At 46.6% G+C, this 12,266-nt stretch overlaps 1 protein-coding gene across 8 annotated transcripts in view; it reads left to right on the top strand.

The window, feature by feature from the left end:
- TMCC1 (transmembrane and coiled-coil domain family 1) overlaps nucleotides 1-12,266 on the top strand; it is a 59,294-nt gene that overhangs the window by 27,115 nt on the left and 19,913 nt on the right. The window contains exon 1 of one of the 8 annotated variants that reach the window (XM_079316971.1): nucleotides 9,507-9,584. The exons of the other annotated variants lie outside the window; for them this stretch is intronic. Within the exon in view, the coding sequence (XP_079173097.1) occupies nucleotides 9,522-9,584 (63 nt within the window). The 5' untranslated portion in view covers nucleotides 9,507-9,521. Of the gene's footprint in view, nucleotides 1-9,506; nucleotides 9,585-12,266 lie in introns of those variants that run through there. 8 annotated transcript variants of the gene reach the window in all.

Raw genomic sequence — 12,266 nt, 5'->3', positions numbered from 1 at the left:
AGCCTGAACTGCAAAGCATGTGCAGTATTGATGCAGAACTGGTGCCCAAAGATCATCAGTGTGTGGAACTGCTGTACTGGAGTGGGACTAAAGTTTCTTTTCTGCCTGCCAAAAAGAATATAGGATTTTAGTAGTTTGTGTGAAAAGTAAATAGGAAGAAGAAAATACTGCTTTTCATGCCAACAGCATGAAAAAAGCTAAAGACTCTGCAGAGAAGTCATTGTGCTGCTGTAGATTTAAATAATTGGGTTGCAAACTGCCTGGCAGGGAGTTTTCCATGGCCACTGCAGTTCAGTCACAGTGCATGTAGTGTGGCTGAATCTCCGGTATTTCCAGACCTGGATGAGGAGTCCCTGGATAGGTGTTCCCCTACAATGCTGCATGGAATACTGGCAGGCTGTGGGCACCACAGAGCTCTGTGGCCTCAGTGGTACAGGTTTCTCCATGCAAATGCCTGTGATGTGGCTGGCTAGCAAAACCAGAAAGCTGGTTGCTGCAGGTTTTTGGTTTCAGAACTTAGCAGCTGTCATTCAGCTGTTTTTCACACTGAACAAATTATAAACATCTGCTCTAAAGGGAAATCCTTCCCATGTAGAGAGTGGTTGTCAGTGGCATCTGGTTTGAAGGGACGCTTGTTCTTCTGTTACAAATGTTCTCAAAGCCATTGAGATATGTTGATCTTTTTTAATTCTTCACTAACTGCTTAATTTATACATAGTCTTCAAGAGTTCCTTATGTAAAATATCATGAGAATGCCTTCACTCACTGTGTGTGAAAAACTGCGGATACCTGTGAGGGACAGTAGGTCAGTGGGCTTAACATCCCTCTGTTGATGGAGGCAGGAGAATTATGAAGATTCAAAGAGAATCCTTTTAGAATGACCTGGACTTATTTATTTTGTTAGATATTTGATAGTCAGGATTGTGCTAGGTTTCATGTTATCCTGATATTGATAAAATTCAGGAAATATGGAACTTGCTACCGCTTCTCAGAAATGCAGAGAGTGGACCTTGCTGCAGGTGTCACTGGAGAGCTGCTGGAATTTAGTCAGCCAAATGTTTGTTGTTTAACCGTTCATAAATATTGAAATGGTATCTTTTCAGAGTCCAGGTTATATGTATATGTTGGTGGAAATAGTAATGGAAGGGATAAACTTTAATGCTGTTCTGCTTTTAACTAGGAAAGTGGCCGCACTAGGTCCTGTGCAGTACGTGCTGCTTTGCTGCTGTTGTCCTGTGTCTGTGTGGGTTTCTGGGGTGCACCCTGCCTGCCTTGGGGCCATGGCCAGGTTTGTGCTGGTAGCTGGGCTGGGTTAGCAGGGACTAGGTGCTCCAGCAGAGGCCAAGGAGGAGATTGGCTTCCCCTGCCAGGGCTTGGGACGACGGTGCCTCTCCTGCTGCTGGGGCTGCGTAGTGAGCCAGGGGAAGCTGGGCAGAAGAGAGACCCAGTGCCAGCTCAGCTGCTTGTCTGCTGCTCTACGCAGAACCTGAGAAGCCCTGACTGATGGGGCAGTTTGTGCAGCTCTGCAGTGCCAGGGCTTTACAGTCTTAGCAAACACACGTGCTGCAGTGCTCTCAGCCTGACTGCTCGGGCTGCTCTGTGCTTTCTAGATGTTGTGCCTGAATTCTTGTCACACTTCATCTCATGGAAAATTTTTAGTACACTTGGACATGGCTTAGTGATCATCCTCCTCTTACCTGCTCATGTTCTGGCCCAACATGGCCGGGTTTCCATTTACAATGTTTGTTACAAAATGTTTTTGTTAATTCATCCTTCTGGAATATGATCTTGTATTTTTTTAAATGTAAAATATTAATAGTTTTAGCGAGGTAAAGGAAAATTTGACAATATTTAACTCCCAAGTTTAGAGAGAAAAAAGTGTTTAAGGTTATTATGATTTGTTGAAGGGCAGCCTTCCAGTGCCTGAAGGGGCTCCAAGAGAGCTGGAGAGGGCTTTTGGACAAGGAAATGAAGTGACAGGACAAGGGGGAATGACTACACACTGACAGAGGACAGAGTTAGGTGGGAGATGGAGAGGAAATTCTTGACTGTGAGCTTGATGGGGATGTGCCATGTGTTGCCCAGAGAAGCTGCCCCTAGCAGGGGGTTGGTACTCGATGATCTTTAAGATCCAGTTCAACCCAAACCATTCTGTGATTCTATTAAATGCTAATAAGAATTGAAAAGAAAAACTTGGCTCTGTGAAATACAAGCAGTTTGAACAATAATGCAATGTTTCTATTATCATGAAGACTGTATTTTACATGTGGCTCTTCAAAAACCCTACATACACTTTTTAAAAACTTCACTGTCAATCAGCTTCCCTCTGTCTAACTCTCTCTGTCTGGTTACTGAGGATCCCCAGTCCAAAGTTCTTTCTGCTTTCTCAAGTAAACCTGATTGCTAGATTAAATGACTTTTCTGTTCCAGGAGGTAATTACCTTAGAGATTAAATTCTCTTTATGTAGAGAATGGTGTTGATGACTTGGCAGCATTTCAGCTAGAGGTTTGCTGCTCAGTGCCGTAAACCTTATTGTTGTTCATTTCTTTGCTGAAAAATTATCAAACAGTATTTCTCTCATATTCTTTAGAAAGGGTAGTAAATTGCTTTAGCTACTTTGTTATGCCGTGGAGAAGGAACACTTAATTATTCAAGTGGCTCAGTGGATATTTTGACTGGAACTCCATCTGCCAGTGCAGAAATTGGTTCTATTTTTAACAACTTGAGACACTTTTCAGCAGTTATTTGGCTGAGTTGCTTATGAGGGAGTATTTTCATGCTCTGCTCTGGACTGTCTTGTGGTTGAGGTTTGTGTTGTCCTCTGTGTCTACTCTTTGGTGTCCTACAACAGCTGTTTTCAGCTAACCAATGACAGTTGTCCAGGAAGCAGAAAACAACTAGGTACTTTTGAAAAAGCTTTATTACCTACTTTGAGGCCAGGTTTTGGGATGGGGAGGATTGTGGGGCAGTCAGGACAGCGAGCGCTGCCCATTCATCCCTGCTGTGTTTGTGTGTGATTCCCTCTGTGGGAGCAATGACAAGGATTGCACAGCTAGAAAAGAGACATGGTGCTTTTGGTGGGATTTGCTATGTAGCTCCAACTGTGCTCTTTAGCTGCCAAACGCTGCTTCCTGTGAGCTGGGTTAGTGAAACATGCTCTGCTGGAGCTGTTCACTTCTCTTGGGTGATGTTACTGAGGGGTCGGGGAGTGGCTCTGTGAGCAGGACAGGGATGCAGAGCTGGGATGGACAGGTGCAGCTGGGGAGAAGGAACAGCCATGGGCCAAGGAAGATTGCCTTTGCCATTTGTTTCTAAGATATTGATTAGAAGGAATGGAAGCTAATTGCCATAGCAGCAAATGTCACTCTTTTACCAATGCTGCATGTTTTAGTTTGGTTATGCCCGTGGCAGTGCCAGAGAGCTGCCAAGCCGATGCAGAGTGTTTGTTTGCACAGGGAGCTGCAGTGTGCTGTCCTGTGGGCACTTAGTGACTGGTGTCCCAGCCAGGCTGCTGGTGCTCTGGTAGGACTCTGCTGTTCATGCTGTTTAATGGTGATTTGGAGAGCTGACCCAGTCTGTGTGGCCTTGTAGTGACCCAGGTGGGACCTTACTGTCCATCTGAGTGGTCATCGAGACCAAATACGAGGCAAATACTAGGTGAGTTGACACTAAGAATGAATCAATATGTCTTGAAATCAATGCTTTATTACAGTAAAGCATAGAAATATACCAACCTGAGTTAGAACAGAGCCTCCTGAAATAGTTTTTACCTTTTTTTTTAGAGCATGCTTTGAGGACATTCTCTCACTTCTCCTTTCCCAGAAGAATACATTGTCTAGACCACCACCCAGTGGTTTTCAAAACATCCAGGGTCTATTTGCTGTGCTTACTCTAGGCATGAAGTATAAACCTCATCTTAAAAGTGTTTTCCCTGGATCTTGCTTAGTTCAGCCCCTTGTGCTTTGTGACTCTGCACGTGGTTTCCTCCTGCTCCCAGGGGGAGCCTGGTGTCTGTCCTGCTGGAGGGATGGAGCAGGTGCACTGTGGTTTTTAGCAGTTTCCAGTCTGACAGCTCCTTCTGTTTTTCTCTGCTTCCTGACTACAGGGCACACACTGCAGGATACTAGCCAGGTGACAGGTGTTCATCTATCTCACATGGGACTGCACAGTGCACAAGATGTCTGTGCCCCCTTCAGCAGGGCACAGGTTGGATTTGTCTGCAATTGGCTCCTTAACCTGTAACAGGAGCCTCAACAATCTCCTCTGACAGGTTGCAGAGGAAGAGATCTTGAGTTTGCACCTTGGCCCAGAGCTCTAGAAGAGGCGTAAAGTATGTCCTTCAACTCAGGAATATTCCCCTTGAAATAAAACGTGTTTTCCTGTTCAAGAGTATGTTGGGGTTTTACTTGGTTTTTAAAATAAACTTCCAAGACAGCTGGCAGCAGAGCTATTTTGCTTTCGGAAAACTAGACTCTCACTTGAGATGTGTTCCTGACAGGGTCAGAGATGGAGTATTTTTAGCAGCCTCGGTGACTCTGCTTGCAGCGCATTCATGCCTCGCTTGTTCAGGGTTGCAGTTGCTTTTTCAAAGGCGCCTTTGGGGCTCCTGCCAAGACACCCAGGGCACTCGAGCGTGGTGTTACAAGGTCCTGCTTTGTGCAGGCAGAGCTCAGTGGCTCAGTGCTGTGGTGCAGTCTGCTTGGCCAGGGGCGGGGGCTGGGTTCACACTGCTCTGAGCAGGGAGAGCTCTGTGCCCGCTGCGGAGCCGCGCGTCCTGCGCCGTTCTGCCCTCCTGCTGCGGCTGCTTCGCTGGCTGAGCCGCCGAGCGCACCCGCCACTGGGCGCCAGGCTCTGCGGGGCTGCTCTTGCTGCTGCTGCTGGAGTTTGCTTTTAAAAAATCAGTCAGCAAGGCAATGAAATCAAGTACCTCCTGTCCATCCTGTCATCAGAGTAATTTAGGTTTCTTCTACTGCTGTTGCTCCACAGCAAGCAGTGTTTGTGGCCCAGCTTGTGCTCAACATTAAAATAAGGAAACCCACTTATGCTGCTGAGATGCTGGTTTTGTTTGAAATGCTTGATCTGTTCTGGATGTGGCAGTAAAAACTGCGCATTGAGGCACTCCCCATGAATGCAAGGAATCTGTGGTTTGAATGGTTTAGTGATTAGAAAAGGTTTGTAATACCAGAAGTCTGTGTCTTTCAGGAGCACGGTCCAGTTGTGGTGATTTCTTCCAGGAAGCTTTGAGGTCTGGCTTCCTCATGGGAGTCCTCTGCAAGGTCTTCTGGAATTTGTCCCAAACAGCACAGAATGTGGAGAATTTGTCAAAAAGTGCCCTGTATGGATTCAGTGACCAACAGGAAATATGAACAGCAGAAGAAATGTGGCTGGATATAAGTTTTAGCAGTGTTTAAGACCTCTTTAGCATTTAAAGGCTGCCTTTTAGCAGGACAGTAAGACAGTTCTAGGAAACTCCCTGTTCTTCAAGAAAGAACTGCACTGGTCTCTGAAAATATATCTGCATATTTCAACGAAAGTATTTTGGTCAACTAAAATCGGGTGTTCCATGAAGAAATCAGTGGTGACCCCCCAGGAGCTCCCTGCCCTTGGTGCAGAGGAAATCCAGCCCCTGCTGGGGTTTCTGCTCCCTGATTCCCCCCGTCGTGTGCCCGTGGCTCTGTGGGTGCAGGGTCTGTGTTCTGGGGGTCTGTGGGTGGCCCTGTCCTGGGCTGTGTGCTGTGGGGTCCCTGCAGTGTCCCCCCTGCTCCCAGGGGATGGCCTGGGGAAAATAACACTCTGTGTTTGGCCTGAGCACGCTCCTTCCCAGAGGACAGAGCTGCATTGTTTTGACAAAGAAATGTCAAAATACTAAAAGCATTCAAACTATTTTCTTTTTATTTGGGAGCCTTTTGTGGAGCTCTGCAAAGCAGCCAGCCCAGTGTGTAGAGCCACTGGTAGAATTGGAAGGTGAGCTGGAAGTAGAAAAAACATAAGCTTTTGAGATTTTTTGCTGCTTACATAAAAGGGTTCTTATATTTTTATAGGGGACATTATCAGTGTCAGGCTAAGATGTTTGGATATGTGTTGACTGATTTATTTAAAAGGAAAAAAACCATTTTCAGTCAATCTGGTTTTAGGTCATTTATGGTACTTTCTCTATTTCAAGGACTTTGGTGTTAAAAATTCACCTTTATTTTGTTGTCATCTCAGCTGCAAGTATCTGGGTCTTCAGTGCCTCTCCAACAAAGCCAGAAGGATCAGATTTTCCACTCTTCATATTCTAGCAGTTGAAGGAAATAGGGGTTAAGGGAAGAGGTTTTACTTTTATGTTGAGAGGAGAGCTGTCAAATTCAATGATTCCAAACCAACTTAGTGAGCATAAGGCCTCAGCTATATTATTGAATTCAAACCTATGTGAGCTAAACTGCAGTAACCTATCATGTCCTTTGCTTGCTGGACACTTTGGGCCCATTGCAAGATAGAAACAAATCCTTAAATCCTAGATCCTGCCTGGCACACACTCTGCCCAGGATGACTCCCATTCACAGGTGTGGTGATGGTCACAGCAGCACCCTGGGTCTGGGGTCTGTGTTGGCACTTTAATGAAGTTCAGTCACTCAATGGCAAAACTCAACCACCAAGACAGTTGCTGTAGAGTGAGATGATGTTTTCTGTGATTTAACTTTGGTGGGTTTTTTGTGATTTTTTTCCCTAGTATTTTAATAAGATGGAAATGTGAGAAGGTATAGTTTGGTAGCTCAAAGAGCTTTACCTGATAATCAGAAGTAATCAGCTTGATTTATAGATGTGCAGCGAAACTGAAAACTGGCAAGTTAAATTCTGTTTGAAGAAAATTAAAGCCACTTCAAGCCCAGCTATGTACCATCCCAAGTTGTCATTGGAGAAAAGAGAGCAGTAAGACTAAAAGAAATGCTTTTTTTGGGGAGTGTGTGTATTGTGTATCAGTTAGACTTATATATCAAACACTGTGGTGGATGTTCATGCCAGCAGTATGGAGAAATGACAAACCAAGTTTTCTTGGAAATGTTCCATTTCATCACTCTGCAGTTTTTAGATTGCTTTATTGATAAATTTAATCCTTTATGCAGACTGGGCATTTTGCCCTGGTTGTGGTTTCTGCTGAGCCAGAGCCATGTTGGATAGTGTGCTAAATGTCTTTATCATGAAGGAGGAAGATTACGTTTTATATGCAGATTTCTAACAGATTAACCAATTAATTTCTTGTTAAAAAAACAAGACTAAGAGTGTTTAAAGACCTTGCTGCTGGTCTCAGGTCTGCTGAAGTTTAACTTTGTTTCCCCCTTGCTTTCCCTTGTGGCTGGAAGAGGATCCCAGTGATCGTGGAGCAGCAGCCATTGGTGAGCCCTTGTCTGCTGATGCTAGACTGAGGTGTAGGCAATTATCTTGGACCTGTCAGTTTTTCCTATACCTGGAGAAATGGAAAGGAAAGGTGACAGAAACAGAATTTAGTGCAGATTTGCATGTCCTTTGGATGCAATTCTTTAAAGTTCCATTTTATGTTTGGAAGTGGAGCTTGATCAGTACTAACAGATTAAGAGAGAGACTAAGTTAGAAATACTGGGAAATCCATTTCTAACTAGACATCATTTAACCATGTGTGCAGATCTGGTCTAGTAGCAATCTGGCAAGCAGCATCTGGATTTCTTTCATTATTACTATGGGTGAGTTGACTTGATGCAGCAGTGATCACAAGAATGCTCCTTGGGAAATGTCCTTGGTGTTGATACCTCCTGGAGGGTGACCTGCCCATCCATGCAACCATTCCCTCTCCAGCATGGTCCCTGGGGGCGTCTGCTGACTGTCAGCTGCTCTGCCTGTGGCTGCCCTTGTGGGAGCCCCAGTCCTCAGCTGCATCCACTCAGCCTGCCGTGGTCTTGCCTTCAGACTCACAGTGGGGGCTTTGTGCTGAACGGAATATAAAAAGTCCCATCAGTATGGCCACACTTCACATCAGTGCTGTGGGATGCAGGAGTTGTGAATTAACGTTTCTCATTCCCCACTCTCCCCACCCCTTTAAGTGCTAATGGAAACATTTTGAGTACTTCTGGAAACAGGTGTGGAGAGAGGGAAGGCTGTTTTTCTTCTGGTAATTAAAACTGGCACAAGAATCCATGACTAGTAAAGAGAAAGCAAGTCCTGTGCAGAGCATCCTCTGAGGGAAATCTGCAAAAGACAAATATACTCAACACTGGCTTTATTCCAATGGATGTATGCAGAGGAAGGGAACTCCAGCTCTGTGCGGTGACTTTGAAGTCTAGGATCTTAAATTAGAAGATGAAAGTTAAATAATGTATTAGCTTAAAGTGCTTCTGTCCCAAATGTTACCTCATACGATTAGTATGGATGTCAGTTGAATGCGATTTCCTGTAGTTTCTGGGGTTTGCAGTGGTTTTCATGGCAGTACGTTGCAGTTTGGAATCCATGGTGTTATGGTCAGTTGTGGTAGTTTGATTTGTGTTGGTGTTCTTTGCACATCTTGGCCTTGGTTACCGCAGTGCTGCCTCCTGGCCCTGCCAAGGCTCCGAGTCACTGCCGGGTCTGTGGGGCGCTGATGCTGGCACGGCGGGCAGGGCAGGGCTGGTGCTGAGCCCCTGCTCCCCACACAGGGCCCAGGCACAGCCTGGCAGGGCCCGCCGCTCTCTCTGCCCGCCGCTCTCTCCTCCTCCGCTCTCTCTCCGCTCTCTGCCCGCCGCTCTCTCTCTCTCCGCTCTCTCTCTCTCCTCTCTCTGCCCGCCGCTCTCTCCTCCTCCGCTCTCTCTCCGCTCTCTCTTCTCTCTCTCCGCTCTCTCTCTCTCCGCTCTTTCTTCTCTCTCTCCGCTCTCTCTTCTCTCTCTCCGCTCTCTCTCTCCGCTCTCTGCCCGCCGCTCTCCCTCCACTCTCTGCCCGCCGCTCTCTCCGCTCTCTCCCGCCGCTCTCTCTCTCCCGCCGCTCTCTCTCCGCTCTCTCCCGCCGCCCTCTCTCCCTGCGCCCTCTCTCCCGCCGCTCTCTCCGCTCTCCCGCCGCTCTCTCTCCTCTCTCCCGCCGCTCTCTCTCCTCTCTCCCGCCGCTCTCTCTCCCGCCGCTCTCTCCGCTCTCCCGCCGCTCTCTCTCCTCTCTCCCGCCGCTCTCTCTCCCGCCGCTCTCTCTCCCGCCGCTCTCTCTCCCGCCGCTCTCTCTCCCGCCGCTCTCTCTCCCGCCGCTCTCTCTCCCGCCGCTCTCTCTCCGCTCTCTCCCGCCGCCCTCTCTCCCTGCGCCCGCTCTCCCGCCGCTCTCTCCGCTCTCCCGCCGCTCTCTCTCCCGCCGCCCTCTCTCCCTGCGCCCTCTCTCCCGCCGCTCTCTCCGCTCTCCCGCCGCTCTCTCTCCCGCCGCCCTCTCTCCCTGCGCCCTCTCTCCCGCCGCTCTCTCCGCTCTCCCGCCGCTCTCTCTCCCGCCGCTCTCTCCGCTCTCTGCCGCCGCTGCCCGGGCTCTGCCCGGCGCCGGGACTGCCCATGGCTGCGCCGTCATGTTCACGTGGTGCTGCTGCACCTGCCTGTGCTGCCAGAGGGACTCCTGCGAGCCCGTAGAGGTGAGGAGGCTCTGGGGGAGCGCTTGAAGCTGTCACGTTTGGCCGTTTTATTTAAATCTCCAGTAGAACTTGACCTGGTTTTGTGCATCAGCCTTGGAAGCACTGCATTTTTCCTCTGGGTGCTGCTGTTGAATTTCAGTGTTTGTTTTTTTAATATAGCTTTTCTTTGCTTTTGAAGCTGGGAAGTGCAAAAAGGCTCCTGTCTGAGTGAGTGTTGCAATCTATAAACAAGATCAAATGTGGTGCTGCATTTTGGGATTTTCTGTTTTTGTTGTTTTGGGGTTAGGTTTGTATGATACGGTGAGTGATGAAAGAGGTGGGAGATGCAGATGTGGCCCGGTGTCAGAGAGAAGTATTTGCCTTGGTAGCTTTTTTCATGTGACCTCTTGTTTTGCAGTTTTTAGCTGTGCAAAATGTGTTTTCAAGAAGTAGTAAACAAACTGCAGAACCATATTCTTCTCCAGGTAAAAAAAGAATAAGTGTGCTGCCTCCCATAGACCCAGTGACCTTCAGAAATGATTAATGATTTTTCTTCTGTTTCATTAGGCTGTGTAGCTATCATTGCCCTTTTTCAGTTTGAGTTAACAGTAAGCTGTATCTTCCTCTCCTCCCCCATTTATTAAATACTGAAGAGAGACAGTAAGGTCTTTGATGCTCTGATCTGCAACACAAAATAGAAGCTATTTCTCTTGAATTGTTGCAGTTAGTTCTCCCATGCCCTGTGGTCCAGTGTTTGAGGAAATAAAAAATCTGAGATGCAAACTGGGTTTTTTTGCCATACCTGATGCTTTACCTGGGATCTGTTACAGTCTGCAGAAGACATGGTTGAGAGGTTGAATAGTATTCCTGTTGTGTTTGAAACACATATGTCTAATGCATTTCTTTCATTAACTCACAGATTTTCACAAAGGAAAATACTGTCTTCAATATGTGTACTTTGTCTCATTGCATTCATCTGTCTTCATAATAAAAGTGGTAGGTGGCTCTCAGGAAAGATGCCTGTTGCAGAGTTGCAGAGGTACAGGGCAGCAGGAAAGCCTGGGGAGTTACAGATGTTCCACATTGCAGGTTGATGGATCTGCGTGCTTTGCCTTGGCACACCTAACATCAGGCTACTGCATCACCTCTTGAGAGCTGAGGAGAGGAGTAGTGAGCACAGGATACCGTGTTCTGTGCTCTCCAGGCCAGGTCAGGACAGCCTGAGCAGCTTTCCGCCCTGTCTAGAGGAGATGCTGCACTGAGCGGTCGTTCGGAATGGACTCCTCAATGAGGATTCTTCGCTTTTGCAAGAATACTGAAAGCAGCACGGTAATTTCAGCATTTACCTCGTTCAGTGCTCCCTGTAGATTTCTGGACAGGCACCCTGTTGCCTGGCCCTGCTGGTGCTTGTCAACCCTTGAACTCATCTTCCTTTCTGAGGTCTCGCTGCTCCATGTTCTCTTCCTGGTGTTCGTGGGCTGAAGGGACTGCCCTTGCTCACAGTGTCTTGTCCTTGACAAGCTGTGTTTGCCACTTGGAGCGATCTTAGAGATTTAGCTGGTGCTAATGCAGAAGCACCGGCAGCGCTTGGAGCAAACCGCTTTTGAACAAAGCGGGAGTCTGAAGCAGCTATAGTTTGTAGCTGTGACATATGTGATCTAAGGTGGTACTATGTGTATGTTGTAAAGCCTTTAAATATGGAAGCAGTATGTCAGGAAATGCTCTATGGGAATGGCAAAGCAGTATATTCACAGGCAGCATGATTGCAGCTTTGAGATACTTAATATGGTACAAAGTGTTGATTTGATAGACTTCAGGGAGGAGTTTGGTTATGGTCACACTATGCAGAAAATGCTGTAGTTGACGAAAGGAAGGAAGTGTAGAAGTATAGTTGGTGGAGCCTTTTAAACACTTGGAGGGGATTTGCTCTCTCACAGGGTTGTGCTGTGCAGAAGGATCATGTGGAGGCATTTGTCCTTCCAGACTTCAGACCCAGTTTGCTCCAGTGCCTTGCAAGTCAAAGTTAACTTGCAACCATAAAATTAAACTCTGTTCTTTACAAATTAATATATAACATGCAATAATAATCTCTATTCATCAGATAGCAGCTTGAAGCATAAAAATCCAATACCAAAACTGCTTTACTCTCTGGGAAGTATTAACAAAAATTTTGTCTCTCAATGAGATGTGCCTCAAACACTGGGGAAAATAGGATGTGATAAAAAAATCAGAACCATACAAAAAAAACCACATATCATTTTACATAGTCACTTTCTCATAAAAGCTTGTGCAAACTTGTTTCTTAATCCATCCTCTTCTGCTAGTTCCTATGCTTAACTTTTGCTCAGCTTTACCTCATTTCCTATCCTTATTGCTGTAACTTCTGGCCTGACTGGCACTCCTCCCTTGATTAGGAATCAGGAGCTGCTAAAATAAGCATCCATGGATGTTATTTTGGCCGTATCTTTTGCTGTGTCATCCCTTATCACCTCCTACAAGCTCTTGTGTATAATTCAGTTATTTCCTGTTTTTCCAATCAGATTGTGTTATCCATTTTCTTGGACTTCCCTCACCCTCAATATTGTCCTGTTTATTGAGTCAACACCGATGATTTTCTGTTTGACTAGTCTATCTTTAGGAAACGATTACTGAATTGGGCCATCATTTTTTGTGCTCAAAAATAGCTTCTCTCAAGATTTCAGA

Source organism: Erithacus rubecula (assembly GCF_903797595.1).
Source record: "Erithacus rubecula genome assembly, chromosome: 13".
In the NCBI taxonomy this organism is placed as follows: domain Eukaryota; kingdom Metazoa; phylum Chordata; class Aves; order Passeriformes; family Muscicapidae; genus Erithacus; species Erithacus rubecula.
The sequence above is the reverse complement of the archived record's forward strand: the minus strand, read 5'-3'. Positions and strand labels throughout refer to the sequence as shown.